We start from the raw sequence: 27,438 nt of genomic DNA on the forward strand, positions 1-27,438 counted from the left end.
GCAAAAAATGGGAAAAAAGGATTGTGAATGGATGGCTGGATATAATGCAGGTGTCAACAGGATTTAGTCCTTTTGAACTTCTCTATGGCAGGGATCCTAGGTGGTTATTAGACATCACCATGGAGATGGCTTCGCCCTTGTGATTACACCACACCAACCATGGGTAAATCTTAATATACCACACCAACGTTGTCAGTTATTGCTTATATATACCTTACAGGCAGAAACTGCCTTCCAACAACTGAAGAACACTGATTTTACCAGGCACTTCACAGTATATGTGGAAGTGTCTAGCACATGTTTGGACATAGTATTATCCCAGTAACTTACTGGAGATGAATATTTCATTTGTTATTTAAGTATGAAGCTGATAGGGTAAGAGCCTACATATTTCTGCCATTGAATATGAGAGTGTCATACACTCATACGTTCATAGGCAAGTACTAGGCTAGCAGCCATTACAGGCCATTTTAAGCCTAACTGATTTACCTTTGTGTGCTTGAAATAACCTATCCCATTTGGTTATAAACTGGTCTTACCCATCCCAGGGGCGATAATTATATATTACCTTTAATGAGAATAACTGGGATCATACCACAGATAATTGCAGGGGACCCATGTATGGGATAAAGCATTTAGGAACTGCCCCTATCCATTAGTCGTACAGATGGCAGTCCTGGAGTAAATATTCTGTTTCCAATCCGTAGATCTAAATTGCGTTTGAATATGGAATATGGGGAGTCTGTTCCACTGCAGCTTAATAACTTGCTATATTGTTAAAAAAAAAAGACAAAATATTTTATAATTTTAGTATATGTGCCACTCTGTATGCAGAATAGTTAACACAAATAAAAAGCAGAATCTCTTAATGCTCATGCTCCTACTCAGGAAAAAAATATATGTATAAATCTGATTGGTAATTTCACTCCTTATTCATTTACCAGAAAATCACAAATTTTATGAGAAACAGACCAAAAATAAAAGGCAAAAAATCTGGACATTCTGGACAGTTGAAAAGTATGCCAGGGAGGGAAAGTTGAGAGCTAAGAAGCATTATAAATTTTGCAATATTAGTCTGAAGAGCTTGGAGCATCTGCATTGACATGACATTTCTGACAAAGCTCTCTGTCCAGAATAAGGGACAAAAAGAATTAAGTAGGGAAAAAGATCCCATATCACACGTTTTAAGTGATGGTACTACTGACTTACAAATCTGACGTACTACGAGAACTTGAGTTTTCATTTTCTAAAGTAGAGGAAGCGTATAATTGCAACGGTTGTTGTATTTATTGACTATAATTTGCCATACTTTCTCAAAAATATCAACGATTTTAGGAGAGGCATAGCAAAAGTTTCAGCCAAAATCTGAGACATTTGTCAAGTAAGATCCCGGTATAGTCACAAAAGTGTGACTCGCAGTGCACTCAGACAAGCCAGAGATAACATGTTGTGAAGCTTTCTGGAGGATCATAGGATGGGAAAATGCATTATATACAAAACTTGGCAATCAAGCAGCACATGAACGTCATACATGAAAAACATGACTAGCATACCTCTCAACCTCTTAGCACAAGAAATCTGGACAGTGCCAAATATAATATGGGGGGGGGGGGCAAAAGCCCCCAAATAGGGACACATTTTAAACATCGAAAATATAAACTTAAAAAAAGATGCTAGAATAAAAGGTTTAGTGTTACCATGCATTTCGTGAATGACATGAAGTCTGAAAGTTAAGGCATGAAGTCTGAAAGTTAAATGTCTGACATTATTTACTGAATTCAGTCTTCACTGATCAGAGAATCACAAATGTCATGAGGAGCAGACCAAAGCTATGAGGCCAAAAATCTGGACAATTGAGAGCTACGATTTACCAGTCCCAAAGTACTTTTTTTCGTACGGAGCTGTACCACCCAAGTAAGCTCGTTGACAGGATTACACCGTCCAAAAACGAGATGGCGCTGTGTACATCTTTCGCAGTACTGGGTCAGAAGTAGAAAATCCTGCAGCGTTACGTCAAACAACATAATAACACCCTTTTCATTTAAAAGCAGTGATTGGGCGTGAATTCCCCAACGAGCGTAACTATTGGCTTACACTAGTGTCAGTTTCAAAGATTGTACGAAGGTGACGTAATCCACTGAGCTGTGGTATCTTGGCATTTGTGTGGGGTTCACTGTTGAAAGAGAAATTTTAGTCTGTTGTCTTTCATCCTTGCTTGCCGTGTGTCCTCTCGCTTTTTAGGCCTCTGTGTTTTGCTGTAGTTTATCTTGTAGATCTCTCCAGTCTAATTTTCCATGTTGTGCCGCCGTCTTATTTGGCAGGACCCGAGCTGAGGATGGGTTTTCGTTGCGGGAGAAACACTGTGGTTGTCGCCGGCTGGCTGCTCTGAGCAGGGAGTCTTGAACTACTCCCTGTTTAGTTTCCTTATTTATTGTGGTTCCAGTCGCATCCTTAGGTATGTGTTTTGTAGCATAATTATAGCCGTAGTTGGGAAATATGTAGTTGCTACGTGTAGGTCTGAAGTCGTTTCCCCTGCCGGTGTGAGTGGTTTGGTACCTGTGATTGCTGAGCTTGACTGGTGAAGAGGAGGTGGCAAGGGATGTAGGCTTGGCTGATGCTAGGAAATCGGGATGCTGTTTTTCCAATATCGGCGATGTAGTAACTAGGACTAGATAGAGATAAAGAGAGACTGCTTGATGAATGACTGTGAATGTGACTTCAGATTGGAAGGTGGAAGTAAGGGGGGGGGGGGGGTAAAGAACTGGACAAGGATGGCAGACAGTGCAGACATCACAGTCACCGTGAGAAAGTCTTCTGCACCCCGCACAAGGTTTATTTTTAAATACTATTTGCATGTTTATTTAAATAATGTAAAATGCCATCTGTTATAAAGACCTAGTTTATTGAAGGACCCCCGCTGGTTCCGCTGACAGACGTTTTATAGCATAATAAGCGCATAGTACGGGGTGCCCCTGTTTAGTGATGTAAGGGATGACATGTAAGTGAATTGTTTGTTTCTTTTGTGTCCTGTTCCAGGCCAGACTGATCACCAGAGTCGATGGAGCCATAGGGCGTATGCTACAGAAAGGCCAGGAAAACAGCTGTCAGAGTATTTTAAATGCAAGACACTGGCTAAATCAGTTAAAACAGCATACTCTTACCAAATAAAGTTTAATACAGTCAGTGATTCCGAATTCATGACTGCAGCTTGTTTACATTCTGATGTATTCTCACATTCAGTATAGCAGTTTTCGTTAAATGTCACTATATTCTGAACTTGGCTGTGAAAGGGCCCACTTCTATGTTGATTATGGGATTCTTGAGGTGGCATAAAATACTCCCTCCTAATGTGATGTCACATTATTGAAGCTCTGACACTGGTCACTTTTAAGCAGAGTAATATAACAGTGCAGTTCTCTGGTTGATGAGAGTAAGTATTCTGTATACTGCAGTACTCTGGCAGCCATATTGAGGTGATAACACAACTAAGGACATTTATCAGAGCTGTTGAATGTTGAGCATGTATGAATACCGTAAGATTCTGCATTTCTTTATCTTGTAGCTTTCTATTTAAAAGAAAATCTCCCATTTGTGCCTCATACTCCCACTTTCTCCACTCCCGTTTACCATGGGTATTTAAAATGGGAATTGTTTAAAGCATTTAAGCCCGTGTGTAATGTGGTGCATACATGACTTTCTATTAAAAAACAATTTCATGATTTTGATTTACCACACAAGACTTGTTTACATTTCTGGCTTGGTACTGTGTTGTTGCAGAGACCTATTTGCTCTTTCTTTATATAATTGCCTTTTATCATTATCCTCTTAGAGCATGTTACTGGTTTGAGAAATGAATGCAATTCTGTCTACATCGCAAATTGTTGCAGGTAGCCAAATTTCTTAGATGTGTCTCTCATTCTGTATTTATTCAGCTGGCATTCATTTGTCAGTCTTGAATCAGTGACAAGATGTCTAGGGGAATAAAACAAAATCTGTGCTTAGAATTGCTTGCTGTGTTAAATAATCTTGAAATCACATTATGCATTGTTTACACTTTTTTAAATGACCTGAAGCAAGTCACTCCTACAATGGTGTCACATCATCAGTGTTAACTTTTAGCTTGTTTTGTTGAGCATTAGTGTTGTAGCATTCATGTGATGTTAAAATGTTCACTGCCAGCTGTAGTCTAAAATGCACAGAAGTGAAATGGCAGGCTTACATTACTACATTGCTGTTTATTCCATCCTATTTTCCACACTAATGTCTTTTGTGTAATTAATTATTCTGAACTTTACTTTGATGTGGAATTTAACAAGTATGCAGGTTGCTGTAACTGTGATAATACCTTATTTCAGAAAAACGTTTTGTCCCTCTTCATTGCGGGGAGAGATGATGGAAAAACTCAAACTGATTTATTTAGAAGTCACCTAAATAGTGTGCTAGTGTCATGTCTAAGTAAGGAATGCAGAGTACAGGACAGGCATATGATTATCAATGTGAACATGTTTTACAGTTGAATGTATAAAACCCAGGATGCAAATCACACAAGATTTGGAGGCACATGGCAGGATTTGTTGAGAAGAAAAATTATAGTATTAATGCAGTACTCTGTGTATGTTCACAAAACTATTCTGTAAATTAACTTGTTAAGTGGTTCAAGTGCTGTTGTAGTTGTGTATTATTTCACTAGTGGTTAAGAAGTCTGTGTACTACTGGTTATAATAATGTATAGTGACAACATTTGACAAGGGGGGTAGAATTATTCAGAACAGAAGGCATGAAAGCAGTGTACATGACCCTGTTTCATTATGTTTAGGTCATTAGTCAAGTTAATACTTGTATTTTGTCTTGAGCATTTACTTATTTCCACTCCAGTAAAAGTTGTTAGCCATTGTCTTGTAGACTGATATTGGCTCCTTATTGGGAGTGATGGGGTACAGCAAATGTTATTGTAAATTAAATACAATAAGTATTTAAGTTATATGTTTCTTTATTTTCTGCCCATTTTAATGTGTCTACTAAGTACAGCCTTTTAAAGCACAAGTGCCTCTGTTCAGCTGTGACCCATGTGCACTGGTCTGGTTAAGTGACTTCTTTAGAAGTGAGACGGCGTGAAGTAACTTAATCTTTATGTTGATATTTTCAGACCATCTTTCTTATAAAGTGCCCCTCTAGACATGCAAACAATCTTTTTGCTTCATTGATTTTGAGTGCAAGTACTCTTTGTATGCCAAGTTGCTCACATCTAGTAGCAGTGAGTTAGGTGACAGCAAGTAGGGTAGAGTGAGCACTTGCTTCAAACTAGTGCATATTCAGAAATAAGTGCCTGCAGGTTTTTAATTATAGTGCCCATCCCACATGCTGGGTATGAAGGCAAATTGTTAAATTAATCCATCTGACTGCAGCATTGCTGAATTAAAATAATCTGTATCACAATGTGATGGCACTATATGGCTGTCTGCTGCAGCTGCAAATCTAAAACTTGAAATTTGTTATGGGTGGCATCTTGGTTGTGAGATTGCATTTGGAGAACAAAATGACAGCAAAACTGCATAACACAACAAAACTAACTGTGGGAGTTTGATTAAAACATGGATGGGAGTAGCAGTTTGTTTTCAGATTTAAACTTCCAAGTTTGCTTGTTTAATAATTTAAGCCCATATGTACATTAATGTGGAGTACATTAAACAGACAGAGTCAATACTTTGTGAATTCTGAGAGTTTACAGTGCTGTTTATACTTTACACTGTGAAAGCTGTACATTTCTATGAATATTTTTTATTTATTGTTTGCTTCTCTTAACTATTCTTGTCTTAACCTGTGGTAACAGATTATGTTAATTTAGAAAAATGACAGTGATAGAAATTCTGTAATTCTAGCAAGCATCCTCTTGTTTAAGATTCTAAGCTGTTTTATTTTTCCCACAGGGTCAATATATCTTAAAAAGTCCACCTGAAGAAACCACCTGTATCATATCAAGATGTCTGGGGCCTCAGTTAAAGTTGCAGTCCGAGTACGACCATTTAATTCCAGAGAGATCAGCAAGGAGTCAAAATGTATCATCCAGATGCAGGGAAACTCAACAAGTAAGTGTGGGCTTTGTTCATCTTGACTGCCTACTGTTTGTAATCTCTGAACACTGATTTGCTTGGTTTCTAGCAAAGACAGATGGGTACTGGTACAGTTTTTTCATGTTACCAGAACTGTTTTTTGATGACCAATATATTTGAATTATTTAGCGTTAGAATGCTTTGTAGTAGTGGAGAGCATATGAGTTCCAAACCTCTGCTGTATCACCTGAACAAGTCGAGTTTCTTTCAACACGTTGCTAGGTTGCTACTGAAAAAGAGATGATGTGTTAAGCTACTATTCAGGTTGTTTAAAAAATTCATTCATATAGTAATCCATTGTTTTATTCCTCATATGTGTAGGCATATGGTGCCAGATGCAGATGCTCGGATTAATTTTCCATTAATGACACTGTAGTGCAACATAAAGGGGGTGCTGCCCTCCAGAGTGTACTGATCTTCTGATGAGACCTTAAACTGTGGTCCTGTAAGTCTGGATTTGGTGGTAGTTCAGTCGGATGTAAAACATGCTAAAGTACTTGCTGAAAAGAATAGGGAGAGTTCCTTTATGCTGTAGCAAAATGTGCCCAGTCATTGTGGATACCATCTTGAGTGTCCCATAAAAAGAAGCCACTGGACTTAAAGGACTAACCCAATCAGCAAAGCAGGAAAATGTAAATAAAAATGTGTGCATGATGAAATATGTATGTAACATGTGTAATATGTATTACATACATGTGTATGTATGTGTTTATATGTACGTTCATGCATACATGTGGTGTGTGTGTATAAAGTGTATGTGTGTAATATATATTTGTAAAATTATGTACATATGTGTGAATATATCTGTGTATAAACGCATGTAAATGTGCATACAGTGTGTGTGCATGATGAAATATGTATGTAACGTGTGTAATATGTATTACATACATGTGTATGTGTTTATATGTATGTTCATGCATACATGTGGTGTGTGTGTGTGTAAAGTGTATGTGTGTAATATATATTTGTAAAACGATGTACATGTGTGTATATATCTGTGTATAAACGCATGTAAATGTGCATACAGTGTGTGTGTGTGTGTGTGTGTGTGTGTGTGTGTGTGTGTGTGTGTGTATGTATGTGTGTAGATATATATATATATATATATATATATATATATATATATATATATATATATATATATATATATAAAATTTATTTACACACACAGGTGTGTATATATAATGTGTACATATGAGTTTACTTCAAAACATTGAATTACTATAATATTGAACCACAAAACATTGAAGCCATAAAGTCAAATGCATAACACTGAAAACTTAGAACAGCAAAACCACATAACACTGCAAATTTAAATCTTCGCATTCCATAACATTGAATGTTACAATGCACAATTAGTAATACCCCCCCCCACCTCAAACATAACTGAACAGACACACTTGTTTTAGTGTTTCTGCAGGGGGCAAGCCCCCCTGCACCCCTCCATGTGGGAGGCTGTGCCCCCCACACTCCCAGCAAATTAAATATACCAACTCCAAGATTGCACTACAGTGGAGACAAGGTAAATTTCCCATTCCCCACTCTATTGGAATCTCCTCTGTTTTCCTGACAACACATATATACAGCCAAATTAAAAACTTACTCCCCTTCTCACTTATCCCATCACTTTCCACAACACTAACACGACATCTTTCAAAATAATAAATCCATTAAAAGACACAACAATGCTCAACTGTTATCTGAAACTTTTACTCTACAGCCTGAGAACTTCTTAAACCGCAAAACATACCATCTGTCATGTTTGTTTACTACATACTACAACTTCTTAAAATGTTGTTGTTGTTTGTCTTTTGTCTTTTCCCGGTAAGAGGTCGTCATAGCGGAACTCCGGTCCGCAGTAGATGTTACGCCGAGGTGCCAGCTCGACACCCAACCTTCAACGAAGGCACACATGTCTTTCAAACGCTACCCAACTGACGGGAGGACATGCAGACTCTACACAGAAGGCACTGCCAAGCCCAGCCGAGAATTGAACGGGAGAACCTCTTGCCGTGAGGTAACAACGCTACCGCTGTACCACCGCAGCTCTTAAAATGATGTCACAAAATTAACACTTTAAATCAGAACCATGTAACACTTTCGATGATATAAGACGCAATGATTTAAATTTTCATTGTTATGTAATTTCGATGTTCCAACTTTTCAGTGTTCTGAAGTTTTGATGTTATGGTCTCAATATTTTGTGGTTCAGTGTTATAGTAATTCAATGTTTTGAAGTAGACCTGTGTGTGTATATTTATATGTGTATATGGTATAATAATATATAAAATATATACACACACGCACACACATGTACACGCATACATACATATGTACGTATGTACATACATACATATTCATGTATGTATGTATGTATGTAATAAAGGGGAGACGAGAATGTGAATCAACAACCCCCTGAATCAAAATGTCCTTTTAAAAGTTGTTTTTGGGATGCAAATATTGGCTCTGGTCAAAGTATAAGCAGGGAAGTGTGGACTATGAGTAGGAGATGAATTTCTATCTTCTCCAGATCACCCGTCCTGCTGCTTTGCAGTTATGTGTTGAAGCTCAGAACTGGCCAACATTTTGAAGTATTTTCTTGTGATTCACACACAGGCAGGCCAGTGAGGGCAGAGAAAGTGCAACTGTACATTTGTTTATGTTTATATATGTCATACACACACACAAATACATGTGTATATTTTAAGTGGATTGGTTCTCAAACCCCCCCCCCCACGCTCCAAGACGTGGAGCACATAGTTCAGAAACATCCTTCCCCTTGTACAGCGTAGTAGTAATCCGGGAAAGGGAGTTGTAGACTGCATCAACAAACTCCCTGAACTGGAACTTTGGAAACATTGATGTATCAGAAACATTTCTTCCTTTTCTTTTTTTTTTGTCTTTATTTTTGAAGCGCAGTACCTGAAAAGAGGTGAAAGAGAGAATGTGCAATTCTACACAAAAGGCTACTACAAAAAGCTTCTAATTCTTATAGCAGTTTATTTGAGCAGTGGATTCAGCAAGCATCTTATGCACCCCTGTGTTTGCTTACTTGTGTCCCATGTTTTGTGATCATATTGTTACTCACCCCTTTACCCCTTCTTTGTTTGACTGTCTATGGTAACTTGCATACTACAGTGTTTGGTGAGTATGCTGATATGGTCACCCCCCCATTTTTTCAATTAGTTATGTGCTCAGGGAGTTTGGTGCACACTCTCTTCTTTCCCCTCTTTGTCTAATTACTCGTGGTTTGGAAGAGGCAAGTTCTGCACTTAAGAGCAACAGAAACCATGGCTGTTAGAGATGGCTGAAGAACTGTACCAGAAGCTGACCTGCACCTTGTGCAGGAGGAGTTCATCTGCTGTGTTGAGAACAGGGGTTCTAGTATAAATCCTCCTTGCTGGGAATAGGTAGGCTGCTGCATCATGCCAGAAATGAGCAAGACCTGCTTGGTAAGGTATTTTGGTTAGGGGGCATCATTATTCTATCTACCACAGTCTTACCTGAGGTGTATCAGTGATAGTGAGGTCAGATTTGAGCTTAACAGATGCATGTAATGCTTGTTTGAGCAGAGTGAAGGATTTTGGAAAATAAGATGTGGAAGAAATGAAGGAAAGAAAAGAAGGGATTTAAATGGACCTTATTGCCAGCCTCCTGCAGTTCATGCAGCAAACATTTGTATCAAAAAGTTGTAATTACATGGAACATAGCAATTGAAAAGCAAAAGCAGGGATGCAGGATTGAAAATGAATCTTTAATGTCTGAAATAGACCTCTGGAAGTTACTTGACTTTTCTAAATCACTAACCAAGATATAAAAGTTGAGCACGTTTTGTTTGTGTTTTATTTTTGTATGTGGTGATGACCGGGCTTGGATCACATTTAGAAGTATGTTTATTAAAGTACTAAATAGATATATGGTAAATATTATTACAAATGAAAATTTAAGAGAAAAATAGTACTACATATGTACTAAAAACAACTGAGTTTCTGTGTGTTTGAAGTAATTTTAAACATCTCTGTAATTTTACAGTCACTTGTCCAGTAGTGATGTTTGCTACAGGGACTTGTTCAGTACCCCATTCCTTAAGCATTCTCTCCTCGTTTGCAGTTTTCTGTCTTGCATTATCTCTTTCACTTTCTGTGCTGTACTAGCTTTCACTGACAAGCATTCTGCTATTTTTGGTATGTGATAATCTCTCCTTTCTGAAATATGGTTTCCTGTTGCATGTTTTTCTCCTTGTTTAAGGCAAGAAAGATAATTCTTCTAAAATGTCTGTTTGATTTTATTACACTGTAGAACCTCCCTTAGTGAACTTTGATACCAGCTGCTGCCTGTGCTAGTTCATAACATAAGGACTTATGCTATTCAGAAATTATGTGCCATCAGCACCCACAGGAAAAGACAGTTGTTGCTAGTTGTAACACTTCTAAAGGAACAGACTAATTACATTATACAGTCATTTATCTGTCAACACTTAATGTTCTGTCACCTTGCGGCCCTTTCCTCCTACGTGGGGTCCCATCATCCCTCTGCTTTCATTAGAAATGTACTCCAATCCTTGTAATATTCGTTTTAGCCATTCTAGTTTTTTAACATATTGCATCTCCATTGCTGTTTGCAGTACCCCAGATGAGGTTTAATAGCTAATATTAAAATGATGGAAACCTCATGTATGCTTTCCTTTACTTTGTGTTTCTCTGCCAGATCATGTTATTCGTATTTGTAACATTTGGAATTTTCTCTCTGATAATGATGTGGAAAATGTTTGGCATACTATTGATGCATACATAGCCATTTCACATTTGAATTGCTAAGTGTGATGATGTCATAATTCTTTACTTGTTAATCAGTATTGAGATTGCATGTGTTTCATCACTGGTTTTCTTTTAATTTTTTGTGGTTTGTTGTAATTTTGTCAGCCATCTGGTTGCCTTTGGCAGCACATTTTGTTCAGTGGTCAGATGCGGTGCTGTTTGAGGACATACATTTTTGATAACCACAGAAAGGGCTTGGGACATTTTAGGAAGATCTTGAAGGCATTTCAGAAATGCAAATATATTAGTACAGCAAAAGCCTGAGGTTGGGGTATGCAGTGATTTATATAAAATTTAGATAATAAAAGCTAGGGGAATATTAAGGTACTGTACAGTCATTTCTGTGTGTTTGTGATTGTGGAAGTGCTGAAATTGTGGAAGTGCTGAAATTTTTACAGAGCTGTGCGTTACAATGCAGGGAGAATTTTTTGGTGTGACTGTTAAGACTGTAGATCCAGAAGGGAGTGAAACGGAACTCCTCCTAAGGTTGTCTGATAAGTTCATGTGCTGAAGTGAAGGTTGGTATTGCCAACTGGATGAAGATCCGTAAGGTGTGTGGGTTTTTAACTCTCTCAAAATGGGATCTTTCTTTTTGAAAGTGAGAAGGGGGAATGAAGGGAGGAGATCTCTTTTTAAAAGAGTCTGACTCCTTCCACTGATGGGTAATAGCATTAAAATCTGTAGCGAAAAGAACAGTGCGGTGTAATGAAAAAGGATAAGGGTACACAGTACAAAAGATGGCCCAGGTAGTAATGGCTTACAAGTGACATATTTTTTTTTTTTATGTGAGGATGCAGTAGAGGGCAGTTTCACATGGTGATTTAGGAGAAATGTACCTACCTGTATTAATGGAAGTGTTTGACATGCATCAGAGGAAAGCCTGGAAAGCAGGAGGGGTTTCAGGTTTTGAAGAGGAGCTAAAGCAGGGAATACAAACTGGATGTGTTGGTGATAGCTGGATATCCTTGTGTGAGGCCATTGCTGAATTAAGGAATTGCTGATGACAGGACCAGGAACAGGTGTCTGGCAGCATATATGTTGTTTGAGAATACTTGCTAGATAAATGGGTGGTCTTTTTATATCACTGAGGATAAGTTACAGCACTGGACTTCTATGTACCCATACACCCCAATTTATTGACCTAAATTTTTATTTTATTTATTTTTATTTTATTTTATTTTACATTTGTTGACTGAGCTAGTCTAACTGGATATATGTCCATTTTCAGTAGAGGCCCGGGGAGAAAAGCTCCAGGACAAAACAGATGAAAAAGTAAAAACAAATTGTGTAGAATAAAAATAGAGTTTACATAGAAAAAACAAACAAAATACTGGGATACATTTTCAAGACACTGGTTTGAATCATCTACAAGATATTAACACCCTATTAAAAAAACACCCTCTGAAAAACAAGAGTTTACATAGAAAAAACACAGAATACTGGGATACATTTTACAACACACTGGTTATTAATCAACTGCAAGATATAGACACCCTGGTTAATAATAAATACAAAAATAGAGAAGACAATAGTTAAATACTATTTACAAATTTATAGAAAATGATATTTATAATGAGTCAAATCATAGACGTTACAGATAAACTGTTCTGATTACATATACAATAAGTACAAAATTGACGAGGGAAAGTAAAAAAAAAGTAATCTTAATTAGTCAGGGTCGTTACAAGGGCATAGCCATTTTGTTCTAAGGAGTATTTTCAGTTGTTGTTTGAAGAGGGGTAGAGAAGGAAGATAAGTTAATTCAGTAGGTAGAAGGTTCCAGTTTCTCCCAGTAGAGTTTGAGAACAGAGAATCACCTGCCAAGTTATTTGACTTACTAATGTTAATTAACAATTTATTTGATCGTAAGTTAGTGAGATTTTTATAGGGGGTGATGATATTTGAGAGTATTGGGGTATTATTTGGGTGGTAGAGGATCTTATGAGCAATGATAAGTTGACTATATTGAAGCTGATGAGGTAGTTCAAGCCATCCTAGTTGTTTCAGATTCTTACAGTGATGGGTTCTATAGGGATTACCAGTGGCAAATCTTGCAATGTTATAATAGGAGGTAGCTAGTTTGAGACAATTATGTTTCGACAGATTGGTATAGATTGGTGAGGCATAAAGGAGTGTTGAGATTAGATGAGAATGGGCAATAGCAGATCTAGCTATTGGAGTGAGGAAGGATTTGACTCTGTATAGAGAGCCCATTTTTCTGTTAACTGTTTTTATTGTGTTATTAATATGGGAGTCAAAAGTTAAGGTTGTTGTCTATAGTAATTCCTAGAAGCTTGGTGGTAGTGTCAGGGGATATGAGGGTACCATTGTTAGAAGTAACAGAGAAATCAATAGGCATGTGCTTCCGGGTAGGGGTAAACAGCAGGAGCTTAGTTATTTTAGGATTAAGGAGGAGGCAGCGTTAAGAACCAAGACTCTATTGTGTGAAACATTTCCTGAGTTAAGGACTGTAGTTCTGATGAAGATTTGGCTGTGCAGATTATTGTTGAATCATCTGCATATTGTATACAGGTTGCATGAGGAGTAGCTTTGCAGAGATCATTAATAAAAATAGAGAATAATAAAGGACCAAGAATAGAGCCCTGGGGAACACCTAGTGTAACTGGTAGGTGGGATGATAGATTATTTTCCCACATAACAGCTTGCTGTCTGTCACGTAGGTAGGAGCTAAACCATTGTACAGCTAGAATATCGAGAGAAAGTGATTTAAGAATGTTAATAAGCAATGTGTGGTTAACCATATCAAAAGCTTTTGATAGATCAATAAATAGGGCTGAAGAGAGAGTATTATTATTGTGATTTCTGTTAATAGTGTCAGTGAAAGATAAGAGGGCTGTAGTGGTACTATGGTATGGTGTAAAGCCATGTTGGCTTTGTGCAAGTAGGTTATGTTTTAGTAAGTGGTCTAGAAGTTGATGATGAATACATTTTTCCATTATTTTTGCAAAGGGGGATAGTAGGGCTATAGGTCGGTAGTTAGAGTATTCATTTGAGTTGCCTCCTTTATGTACGGGGATAATGTGTGAGATTTTCCAGATGACTGGGATGGTTCCCTCGTTAACGGTTCTGTTTATTAGGATTGATATTGGATAAGCTACTGCTTTGGCAGCTTTTTGAAGATATTGTGCTGGAATCTGGTCAGCAGAAGGAGTACAAGGCTTAAGTTTTAGAATGAGTTTGTGGATGAAATTAGTGGAGATGGGTTGGAATAGGAAAGTAGGAAGAGAGCTGGAGATTAGGAAGGCTGGAGCTGTCAGGGGTTAGGTGGCTGGCTAGAGATTGGATGGCTTCGGTAAAGAAGGTATTAAACGCATTAGTAGTTTGGTTGGGAGTTTCCTGATTAGCACCAGTTGGGGTTGGTGTACTGCAGTAACCGGGGTGTAACAGACTATTGATACTTGCCCAGAATTTCTGGGGGGGGGGGTTAGGTTAGTTTGCTGCATTTTACAGTAAAAGTTTTTTTTTTGTCTGAAAGTATAGCTTTTTTTGTCATATCTCATTTGTCTAAATGTTTGTTGATCTGTTAAGTTTTTTGTAGTTCTCCACCTAGTCCCGGCTTTATTTTTGAGTAACATTTTTTTCCTGGTGTCTTTAGAGAGCCATGGGGCTGGTTTAGACTAGTTCTGATAGTACGTTTTGGTGCATGTTGGTGTTGGTCAAGGATATTTAAGAAGGTAGAGTTAAAGTGTATAACAGCCTCTTCAAGTGGGAGGATTTTTAGGGGAGACCAATCACAAGAGCTAAGTTCAGTTTGGAATAACCTTTTGGTTAAACTGTTTATTTGACCATATAGTCCTATATGATGTTTGGTGTGGGATATCAATCCTTTGCCTGATTATATAGGTCAAGGAGTGGTCACTTACATTGTCAGGGAGGACACCTACTTTGTAAGTTTGATGGTGGTTATTAATAAGGATATGAAGAAAAATATTACTGCTATCCCAAAGTGTCCCACCAGCAAAATCGAAGAAGACGTAACTTTTTTTAACTTTTTTTTTTTGATGACTGCTTAATTGAATGATTACCAATTAATTGATGTAATTGAATGGGATTGTATAATATAAAAGGAACAAGCTAGAATGATTTAAATAGATCTGAAGAAGCGTGTATAGTACACGCGAAAGCGCTCATCTCTTTCTCTCTTTTTTGTATATATCTATGGAATAAAGTGAGTTTATTTTATCCAAGTTGGATTTGTGATTTACTACAATCAAGTTCTCGTGGTGTGTCCTACAGTTTATTAATAAGGATCCAATCCAAGGTGCTCTCTTTTTTTTGGTTGGTTTGTTAATTCTAGTTGGGGAGGTGATGGTCTGTGAAAAACCATGAAGGTTGATATGAGAAGTAGGGTGGTCAGTAGCAAAGCATTTCCAGTCAATATTGGTAGGATGGTCCGTAACAAAGCATTTCCAGTCAATATTGAAGTCACCAAGGATTATAGTTTCTTGTGGGAAGGTTGATGCTGCCTAATTAAGTATGTCTTCAAGTATAGATATATTGCTCCTAGGAGGGAGGTAGATGCAAAAGATGTACATGGGATTTACTAGAATTAAGTTGTACTTTAGAAATAAGAACGTCTGCATTACAGTCTTTAGGTGTGTTATAAGGTAATGAGGTGATTTGTAGTCCATCCTTGAAAATAATTGCTACTCCTCCTCCCTTTCTTTTTAAACGGTCTAGTTGCAGTATATTGTAGCCTAATGGGAGGATTTCATTATCCTGGGTTGCTGGTTTTAGCCATGTCTCTGTCAAACATAGAATGTCAAAAGAGTGTACATCCAAGACAGCATGTAGATGTGGAACTTTGTTATTAACACTCTGAATGTTGAGGTGTGCTATCAGGAGTGCATTATGGTGTTTGTTTGGGGTATGTAGGATAGAGGGTTTAGTGTTGAGAAATTCAGTAGAAAGGATATTAGCTGGGCCTGGATTAGGATGGATGTCTCCATCTTGTAAGGAATGCTTTTTTAGTCTAAGCAAAATATAATGTAAGTTACCAAGTTGATACTGAGCTTTTTTAGGTATTAGGCTATTGTATTTAATGTGTGCCAGTCTGTGGTACTTTGCTAATAGGTATGTAGGTGTGGATAAGATGTTTATATTATTTTGGGTGGGGGTGTGACTGTGTGGTTGTTTGTTGGGGTATTGAAAATGAAAATAAAATTAGGTGTTCAAAGGAGGTTAGGACATAGGCTGAGGTTAAGATGGATAAAAGTATGGTGCTGAGTAGTAGTTTAGTTAGTGTAGGGGTAGTAGTGGTAGGCATGAGTACTATAATTATGGAAAAAATATAAGCAAGGTGTGAAAGGTGTGTAGAAGTAAAAGAGGTTTATGTGGAAGTAAAAGAGCTATAGGAGCTGGCAAGTGATAGGTTGTGTGCTGAGTGGGTGTGGTTAATTATCTCAGGTAGAGGGAGTGTCTTATTTGCTGGAAAGTGGAGGGGGGTATGGTCTAGTATTATAAGTCTAGGATGCCTGGGGGTGGGTGAGATTTGGGGGTAGGGGAGCGAAGTGAGCCTGCAGGGCGAAAGGAGCGGGCAGAAACAAGAGGAGGAGGACAGGTTGAGATAGAAACAATCAGCAGAGCACTGACTGTTGAAGGTAAGTATCGTTAAGAGAAAGAGTAGAGATGGTAGAGCTAGAGAAATTACGTGGAACAAAGGGGTACAACTAGGAGGAGAAAATCTAAACAGGCAAGAGTATTAGCAAGAGTATTAGCAAGATTTCCACCTCAGCAGTGTAGGTGAAATAGACTGTGAGCCAAAGGGATAGACCTATGGGAAGTAAGATTGGGGATGGGTGCCACCTGGTGGGCATAAAAAAACAGATGTTTAAATAAGTTTAGAGTCTGGCCTAAGATATGGTAGGATAAAGACAGTTAGGGAGCATTTACTAGTGATAAGAGAGATATACAGGTTAAGTGATGGGTAGGGGGTAAGTCTACTGACTATCCTGGCTTGGAAGCATACTTTAAAACCACCTGAAAGACTAGATACAGACAGACTAATTATCAGGTGTAGGATAGCACATACTTTATATACTTTCTTGCTTCCTCTTTGAGAAGGTATCTGGTTGGGAGGCAGTGAGATGATGGCAGCTGGAGACCTGGAAGGGGTCCTTAGTCTTCAAGCAGGAAGGTTTTAGAGTACTGCAGCATAAGCAATATGGGTAGCTAGGTACTATACAGCCAAGGACGCTAAAGCCAGGAATCGCTCAGCAGCTAGGGGCAAGTGAATGAAAAAATAAATAGACTCCTTGACATTATTAGTGGGTAGAATGTGACTTGTAGAAAGTAGATTTACCTATCATAAGAAGTTGGTTGCTGTGAATGGAAGGGAAAAGTGGTGTAGACAGAAGCATTCATTCAGAAAATAACATGAAGGAATTCTCTGTCTCTGTCGTCAGCTTCAGTATTTGGGGAAAGAATCTTTTATAATCGGCCTTTTCTGATGATGGAAGCACAGTTGTCCATTTATCAACATTGTTTCCTAAAACCTAAACGTGTTTGAAGAAGCTTCAATATTTCAACTTTTTTCTGGTAAAGCCTGCATTTAAAATGACCAAGTTAAATTAACTTAAGATAGTTGTGGCTTTTAATCAGAACTGAGGAATTAGAAGTGCCTTAAAAGTACAGTGCATGGTAGTAAATTATGGAGAACTGTCCAGCATCCTGGTTTTCTATAATCCTGGTTGGTGCATCATAGTAGTACTTGGAACTGTCTTGTATCCTATTAAGTTTGTCTGCAGTTATACTATTAGGCTTAACCTTTCAGTAGACTTTGAATCAGAAAACAGATGCACAGAATTCATAATGTAAGATGTCATACCAGAGACTTCCCATACTCTGGAACAGGCTACCCATCTATGTCAAACAAAGTTCTTCATTAGCACTCTTCAAGATTTTTCTTGAAGAGTGCTAATGATGAGTGGATGGGAAATAGGAAATACACCCTGGGGATCACTTCTGTGTCTCTGCTCGACAGTGGCACAGGAAAATAACTTTCTTGGGTGGCTTAAGCCAGGGAACCTTGTTGGCTAGGCTTACGTCGGCCCTTGGGCCAATAGCCTAGTACCTACCTATGAACCTAAGATTGTCAGTATTTTTTGGGTTGGACTGTTTGCTTTAAGTATAATTTTATAGAAATAAAATGGATTACTTTGCTGTGCTGTTTTAGTTATTTCAGTGAGAAGTGATCAGAGCATTGCATAACATAGTGTGCTGTTTAAAGAGATCTGCAGTGACATTTAAAATGTAACCTTCTGTAACTTCTAGCAGGGAGTATAATTGCACAGTACATATGTGTGATCTACAATACCTAGAGGGGGAATGGTTGACAGCATGTATATATTACCACAGTGTTGTGCGTAGTCATTTTGTTAAACTAAATTGATGCTGTGAAGATGGGACAAAGTAACATGATGGAAGTACAGGTAAGAGGTCATCCATGACTGATTACTTCATTATATTTTAAGGAAAAATACAGTAGAACCTCACACTTCTGTATGATGTGCACCAGGGAGAGGCCCTCTGGGCATACTTGTGGTTCTGAAAACAGTATATTACTTGGTTTCCATTCGTTCCATTAGGATCCCAAGGGATGAGCTGGATGCCATGTCATGAAATTGTACGTGCCTCTTCCTTAACTGTTGGTTTGAAGAGAAAAAAAAAATAAATAAATATATATATATTGATTGCAGCATTTCCAGCTTTTGGCTTTAGTGTGATAATGTGGATTAAACAGATGTTTATATACAAATTTAATATTGACCCTGTTCTTACAAACTTGAAAAGGCAAAATATTGTATAGTCGTAAATCCTTTAGAAGTAACGCCCTCTTCCTAACTCTCTGCCTTAATTAATATTTGGCCTGTTTAGATTTCACTTCGTTACTTTTTTAACTGTTAAACCTTACGAAACAAAGAATAGACTAGCTATAGTTGTAGTTGTTTGTTCTAAGTTACTGACAAAAGCAAAGTTTATGTAGAAACCATTTTGGTTAATAAACTTAAATATCATTTGTAACACATCAACAAAAATAGTACAAATAACTTGCCATAGAGGAGTAATAGAATTCATATAAGTCACAGAATTAATTAATTAATTAACCCCATTGTCAAAATCTTTCTCCCTTATCGCATTGGCTTAGTTCTTAGAATACTTTCTGCTACTTTATGAATGTAATAGACTATATGGTTGTTTTTGGATCTGCATCCAAAGTCCCACTCTCTCTTATTTCTCTCTCTCTCTCTCTCGGACATCCCCCTTGCTTCATAATCCTCATCATCATAATCCCTTTCCACTTTGAATTATAACCTTCTGCTTGTGTTACGTATATGAGCCCTTACCTATGTAGCTTTACAATATCCCATCAAGCTTGTCCAATGTATCTCTTTTCCCCCAGATAAATTCTTTCAATTCTTTATTAATTGTTGTCTACAACTTCCTCTTAAGCTGATAAAAGTATGCCTGACCTGTATACAAGATTAAAGGGACTAAAAGCATTTTCACTGCTTGTATCTTGCTATCCATGTCCATAAATAATACAAAAATTGAGAAAATGGGAAGTCTTATCTTTTGTATAGTCTATCCCCACATACCCTTAGCTGCTTTAATGAAAGCCTTTTTAGTCAATGCTCTAAAAATACTTAATTTTACTGTTTCCCTATGGGTATTGCTGAACCAGTTCACATGTGGGTAGAGAGTTTACAGTCATAGGTGGCCTAAGTGAATTGGTGTTTCTCAAACCCCTTTTCGGACACAATTCAGGCCATGAAGGTAAGGGTGAATTCCACCTATATTTGGACTGTAGTGTAGTCAGTCAGTCACCTTGTATTTGGAGGTAGTAAGAGACGGAGTATATGGAGAAAGCATGTAAAACTCTACAAAGTGACTAGAGGTCAAGAATGAACATTTGGACCTGGAAGTGTGATTCACAAATGACTTAATAGCTCATTTATTTATTTGCATTTGTTTTCTGGGATAGTCTCATGATGTTAGATTTGAAAACTGGCAGCCATAAAAAGAGATTGGAGTGCAGTGCACAGTGCTGGAGTGAGGATGTGCACTTGGCTCCTCCCAAGCTGTATAAAGGGGTAGTTTCTTAAGTGGGTGTAACCTTCTGCAGCAGATGTCTAAGTATGGCCATCTGCTTAAAAGGGTAGACTTGGCAAGGGCTACAGTAGCAAATACATACATCAACTGCCTAGGATGAGAAGTTGGGCCACCATCAGAAAAAAACACTTATGTCTGCCTAGATGGTCTGCTTTCTCCCCACTGAATGCAAATGCTTTTTGTTAACCTGGTAAGCAACACTTATGGCTGCCTAGATGGTCTGCTTTCTCCCCACTGAATGCAAATGCTTTTTGTTAACCTGGTAAGCCCACTGTTCAAAGTGTCACGTTTCAGAGATGACCCAGGAGCACTAGGTTGTGACTTGCTCAAAGTCACATAGTAGGTAAATGGAGGGGAAAGTGATTGAACCCTGTACCTTTTGAATGCAGGAAGCAGCTCATCAGGTCAGAGCCTTGGTTCTCTGTCTTAACTGCTAAACTGGCAAACAAATAGGTCTATTTGGTAGTGTGAGGACTGACTATTGTCAGGCAGTGGGGGAATAAAAAAAATGTTTGGCAGTTGGCTCAGAGGATTACATTTATGAGCTGTTAGTGAGCTGCTTCCTGTAGTCTGGGAGTTGATTCCTTCAGCCTATTTGATTACTGTGTGTGTGTGACTGTGAACAACAAAGCATTTAACCAGGCAATGTTCTGAGGCAGTTGGAAAAAAATTGTTAGGCTCATTGATCTTTTGAACTGGATGCCTAGTAACTACCTATGAATTTTCAGTCTAACCGTATCTTTAATGCTGTAATAATTCAAGAGTAGAATTTAATCATTTGCTTAGCTTGAATTTTTTTTAACCTGCATCTGTTTGTGGTGATCATAGTCTGAACATCCTTAACTGCTGTCTACAGATTCACTGAGTTCCCTTTTGCTCTTTAACTTCTCATCAAATCCTAAGCTTTTTTTGCCATTACACTGTTTGTTAGGTGCTTCTTCCTGCTGCTATTTGACTTACTCATTTCATCAATCAAGAGCTGGGCCCATTTGTTCCCCAGCCAGGCAATAATACTGCATTTCATTCATTCTGTGATTGAAGCAAGACCCTTGTGAGGTGCTGGATGGCAGCTCTGGTATACACATATATTGTTGACTTCAGGTTTTCTCTATTGGCAGTTCTTGATGTTCCCATGCTGTAGTGGTGATTCATGTGACTCTGTCTAAAAGGATTTTCTTTGTAGGAGAGCCATACGTGGGGGGTCTTCCAGTTTCCAGTACAGATTTCTAGGGTTCTAGCTGCCATGCACTTATTTTCCAGTGGGACAGGCTCAGGTGAGGAGTCGTCATACTGTGAATTGTAAGCTTTTAATTTCAACTCTACTTGTTATGGGGGCTATGGTTTAATGTGCCCTAAATGGGAGTATAGGTACTGCAAGAAGGATGTCACCACACTCGGGTAACATATCTCTCTAGCCACCTGGCACAGCACTGGTTCTCAACATAGATTTGTTACTGCCATCAAGGCTCATGGCTGTGTGCCTCAGTGCATCCCACACCCTTGCTTCCAGATGTCCTATCATTCCTGCTCCTTCTACATCATTTTCAGTAGGTACCTCAGCCATCAACAGAATTCTGGGCACATGAGGTGTAGTGAGAGCTTTGACTGATGACCAGTTTCATTGATGTAAATTCGTCCACATATGCTGCTGTACTGGGGAAATCTTATGCATGCTGACACGCCACACACACACACCCCAAGCTTGCATGCAGCACATAGTCACACCGACCCATTAGCTGCACCTGTCATTCCCCAACAGTCTTGAAGGGGGCAGCAGTGCAACAGGTCATACCACCACCCTACCTGCCAGGGTGGGAAATCCAGTGTTAGATGGTCACTCCTGTCCTTCTTGCCTCGGTCTTCCAGTGCCCAAGCCACTAAACCTATTTTTTTTTTAAACCAGATTTGCCCATTAGGTACACCTTCCTTTTTGTCATGGTGAACTTGAAGCACTGTCTCATTAAGTGACTTGCCCATATTGTAGGAAAAGATTGAGAGAATCAAAAGCAGGACTGCAGGATGAAGTTTACTAGCTTATAGCCTTAATGTTCTAGCTTAACTATGTTGGTGTTATTTTTTTATTTCTATTTTTTTCCTTGTCTTGTTTCTTTTCCTTTGACAAAATGTGGGAAGTGTGAGGGCTTTGCCATCTCTTACTATGAGTGATGTGCCCCTACCATCCGCACTTCCCCATTAAAAGAATGCCTCTGTCCTAACTGTTTCCCTAGGAATGGGGTTTAGTGGTAGAGCATGTGGGCTGCAACACTTTTCCCATCCTCCCCCTGATTTAAGGGGGGGGGCAGACTTTGCTTCATATTCCCAATCTCTTACTGCTCCTCTAGCACCTAGACCACTAATTAAACCTGAATAAAATGGTTCATACTCTGGTTTCATCCATGTAAGCACAGAGTTGACTGGACAGTATTATTTATGTAATAGTAATTTTTCCATTATAAGTGACTGAGGTAAACTTACGAAAAATGCAGACTAGATGGAATATGTAGTAGTACTTAACATGTAAGTATTCATAGGATCGTAGGAGGTTGCTAGGCTAATGGCCCTGGGGCATTTACAAGCTTAGCCAAGAATTTATCCCCAAAAAAGAACTCCCAGTCAGCACCTGTTCCATTATAACATTAGAGTTGTCCTGCTGTTTAAAGGAAAACTCCACCCTATAACTAAAAAAAAATTTGTTTTCACACACTTTTTTTCTTGATCTATTTTAACACCCCAAATTCACTGTTAAGTGCTTTATTTGTAATTTTAATACTTGTAATTGTAGCCTGTTATCCACAGCATGGTTACCAATGGGGCTTGATGTATCAATGTGATCTTGTTCTCCCTCAACCCTTTCTCTTTCCAATAATGCTCTGTATGACTCATTCCAGACGTAAGGAAGTAACTGTAAATTCCCATGCCATTGACATACAATGGGATTTGTATGAGTCACTGTTCTCGTCTTTACCTTCTGTAAAAGGACTGCTTCTCTTCTGCCTCTAATCACACTCATTTATGTTTGGCTCAGACCATGTTTTACACTATACTTGGAAGTTATCCAGCTACAGCCAGAGCTCAATTGCAGACCTTTGTTCAGGGTTTCCTTTTGTAGTGCAAGAGGAATTGACAGTCCCCTCCTCCCACTTCTGCAGAGGTGTTAAAACTGTCACTGCACTGAGAGACCCTTACAGAATCAATTCCTCTTAGACTACCATTGAGTTTGCCAATGCATACAGCACATACTGCTTTCTCCAAGTCAAACAACACTAAAAGTAAACACAAACTTTATGTAACGTCTCTGCAGGTACCCCCACACCCCCTGCAAATTAAATATACCAACTCTGAAATTGCACTACAGTGGAGAAAAGGTAAATTTCCTGATCCCCACTGTACCACGATCTCCACACAGAATGCCCAGATATGTTCACAGATATGCTCCGTTCAGTCCACAAAACGCATAAATACTTAAAACATACATACGTCCTCTCCTAGTCACTGCTGCACTTCAAAACCAACAACTAAGCTTTTAACAATAAAAACTTACTTACCGTTTACTGTAAAGTTTCACTTTATAAGGTGAAAATTGTCCCAACAGTGTTAAACATAAGGTCTGCCATGTTTCTTCACCACAAGACTGCACTTCTTAAAGTGATACTACAGCATTCACACTCTCTACCATTAAAAAACATTTACGACGTTATGGCGCTCAATGTTTTCAACTTTCAAAGTTTTGTGAATGAGACATTATGAGAGACAAAGATACGGTAATTCGACAATTTCAAGTAGATACACGCACACACACAAAGTTTAAAAAAGAAAAACTAATAACTTCAAACATGTGAACAGTCAGTGGATCAGCCATAATATAAGCTCCGAATGAACTGGCTAGAAAATAACTCCCATCCCTCATCCTGTCAAAGAAACTGCTACTGACGCAGACTTCAGAGAAACTATTTTAAAACAAAATTCATAGCATAAAATCCCTGTGCTGTAAAGAATAAAATCTGCCATTGCAAGCTTTACTGACAAGTTGTACTTCTCATTGTATATGAATAAATATGATTCCAATAAGCTTCCCTCAATGTCCTAATTATTTGTTCGCACGGTGGTGGTGCTGCTGTAGCGTTGTCGCCTCACAGTAAGACATCCTGTTTGATTCTCAGCTAAAGCGTCTTCTGTGTGGAGACATGCGTGAATGGGCGTACCTTCGTTGAAGGTTGTGCATCAGGGCTGGCAACTTGGTACGTAAAAAAAAATCTACTGCCAATCATTAGCGGACTGGAGTTCCGCTGTGGCGACCCCTAACCGGGAAAAGCCGAAAGATACAACAACAACTTTCCTAGTAAAACATATTTTGGGCATAATCCTTTACATTATTTAAGTGGGTTACCCCACTGCTAGGCATGTACAAAAACAAAATCTGGTTTAGCCATTTTTGTCATTTGTAATGTGCATTTCATTTTGTTTGGTCTGTAGTCTTGTGAATTTCCTAGTATGTAGTTCCTTAAATAAGTTGTGCTCGAACCTTATTGACTGTATAGAAAAACTTTTGCACTCCGCAATTCTTGATTTTAGATTTTGTTAGAAGTAGGCTGTTTGGCTGTATTGAAATTTTGTTACAAGCATTGTATTACCTACATATTATCTCTTGGCTGTTCTTTTGTGAGCCAAGCATGACTGAAAATACTGTTAGTTACGTTACAAATTAAAAAAATTCTATGCTGATGAGATGTTTTAGATGCAGTACTGCTCAGATAGTAACTTTTGCCTTCCGCTATCATTCCGCATTACTACTGTTTTGTATAGTTTGTTTCAAGCTGATCTTGCATAGTAAATAATATTTATATTTCAGCATCAAGGCCTACCAAGTGTCCAGAAAAAGATGTACATTCCATAAATTAAAAAAGAATGTGTGGGTTAAGTGTGTACTGCCTTTCAGGGAGAACATTTAAGTAGGTTTTCAGTTTTCTTTAATTGTTTCAATGCTGTAGCTGGGAGAACTGGTGGAAACTGCCTGCAGACTGATCTGAAACACTAGTAGGACCTTGACCCTTGCAGGCTTCATTTAGTGATTCTTTCAGTCCCCAGTGGCTGTGTCAGCAGAATGTATGGATGGAATGTCTTCACCCTTGTATGTCCTGTGATATAAATGGCCAGATGGGCTGCTTGATTCTCTATGCCTATAACAGATTTCAGAAACCAGCCTTCATTTAAGTGCAGCAGAGTGTGTAGGCCATGTACTTTGTTAGAAACTAACTGATCCTTTGGCTTGTGTTGTTGCTGTTATGTCTGGAGTGCTATGCAAGTTATGAATGTGGCATTAAGTTGGGTTCAGTGCTGCTGACTGTCTTTTATTAAGTTTAAAGACTAATTTGATCTCTTACTGTGAAACTCTGAATATGTGCTATGTGCTGTGTATTTCTTGTATCTGTGACTCTAGTAATTTATCCTGGTTGTTTAGATGGATGGGTGTAAAGTGTATTATGATATATTGCAGTCTTTGAATAAAGACATTGATGCATGAGCGTAGCTAGGGTTTTTGGTATTGTGCATTAACTTCCACAGTGTAGCACCTCCAAAATAAAAGCATCGGGCAGTTCATGCTTCTAGACAGAATACCTTTTTAATACTGAAATTTGAAATTGTTGGTTTAAGCCAAAACTCAGTTTAGCCTAACAGTCATTCAAGGGGAAGAAGACATTTTAAGAAACTATGTAACGATGAGCCATGGTAAATTTGATTAGTTTTTATTAAAACTGTTGAACACCTCATTGCACAAAATTATAGTGTACTTTGCTGTCTGCTAACAATAATGCTCTGTACACCTAGAACTGCTATTTAAACTAATTAATTAGAAGTCTGCATATGACATACAGCACTGTTGTCACAAATCCTGTGTGGAGACTGTGTGTGTGTGTGATTTATTTATTTATTTATTTGACATTTATGGACTGGGATAGGCCGACTGGGCAAGTGCCCTTTTTCAGTGGAGGCCCTGGGAGAAAATTTCCACCAAAAAACATGTAGGATGTATGTGTGACTTTTACAGTAGTCTATGGAATCCATTTGGTGGGTGAGATACCCAGCAACTGATTGAATGACAGCAATGGGAAAAGCAACTAAAGCAAAAACTACATGTTTACCTCCACACCCCTAACTTTATATTTACAAACTCTATGATCCCATATCATTGTGGAAAATAAAGATTCCCCAAACCAGTGCACATCTTTCTCATATGATTGGTGACAAAACATTCACATTCCCATAATATAACAACTGTAACAAATACGATTACTTGTATTGCAAAGAAACAGTAAAAATGTTGGAAAAAACTGCCAACAAAAAAGCATAAAGCGGACTGAAAAGTATTGTTCTGAAGAAGCCTGTAGGGTACGGGTGAAAGCGCTTAACCGTTAAATACTTTTCAGTCCACTTTATGCTTTTTTGTTGGCAATTGTTTCCAACATTTTTACTGTTTGTCGTTGGATTTTTATATGTACGCTGAAGTGAGTTGCTTTTGACAGCGTTTTAGTTAATAAAACAATCAAGTTTTGCATCTTATTGTGGCGGAATTATTCGAGCATCCTTGGGCAGAATTATTACCTTTGAGTTTTTGAAAATCTTTGGATTGGACGTGGTTCTGGCGAAGGAGTGGTGTGAGAGCACTTATTGGATCTCCTTGGGCTTATTCCTGGAGTTTTCATTTAGTTTTTTCTGATTTGGTTTTTCAGTGTGACCTAACTCTTTGTTTTAATTTGTTAGTTGGGATATTTGCAGTCACCCTAATGATAATGGACATCAGCTGGGTATAACAACCCTGTGTTTCTTAAGCTTAGTCAGACACTCTGCTTATGCTATGCTGATGAGGTCATAACAAGGCCGAAATATGCATATCCATAGCTAGTGGGATTTACCTTTATTGGCCCGAAATTGTCCATTAAAATGACTTCAAACGTAAAAGTCATGGGCAATCAGAATCGCCATATAGCTGAAATACCTGATGTTCATAAGGGTCATTTGCATATATCCCATGTGCCTCTGTTTTTGGAGGTTTGGGAGGTCACTAATTGGAAGTTCTAGCTTGGCTGGAGTTTTCATTTATTTTTTTCTGATTGGTTTTCAGTGTGACCTTCTAACTCTTTGTTTTAATATATATATATAATATATATATAATGTGTGTGTATGTATAATATATGTGCAGTAGGTCAGATGGTAGTGGATTTTGCGAAAAGAATGGACATGGCTATCATGAACACGTATTTTAACAAGTGGGAGGAGCATGGGATGTCACACGAGTGGAGGAAGATGCACACAGATGGATTATATCCTATGTAGAAGGGCCAGTCTGAAGGAGATTGGAGACTGTGAAGTGGTGGCAGGGG

The 27,438-nt window shown here is 38.3% G+C and overlaps 1 protein-coding gene across 1 annotated transcript in view; it reads left to right on the forward strand.

Annotated features, from left to right (window-relative positions):
• Positions 1-1,990: 1,990 nt before the first annotated feature.
• The window catches only part of KIF1B (kinesin family member 1B), a gene marked incomplete in the record, with an annotated part of 2,363,676 nt that continues 2,338,228 nt past the window's right edge, over positions 1,991-27,438 (forward strand). Inside the window, 2 exon segments of the mRNA XM_044063146.1 lie at positions 1,991-2,455; positions 5,928-6,086. Of these exon segments, the coding sequence (XP_043919081.1) occupies positions 5,981-6,086 (106 nt within the window).

The sequence above is a fragment of the Protopterus annectens genome, chromosome 2.part1 (genome assembly GCF_019279795.1).
Source record: "Protopterus annectens isolate FY-2018-M chromosome 2.part1, PAN1.0, whole genome shotgun sequence".
Classification (NCBI taxonomy): Eukaryota; Metazoa; Chordata; order Ceratodontiformes; family Protopteridae; genus Protopterus; species Protopterus annectens.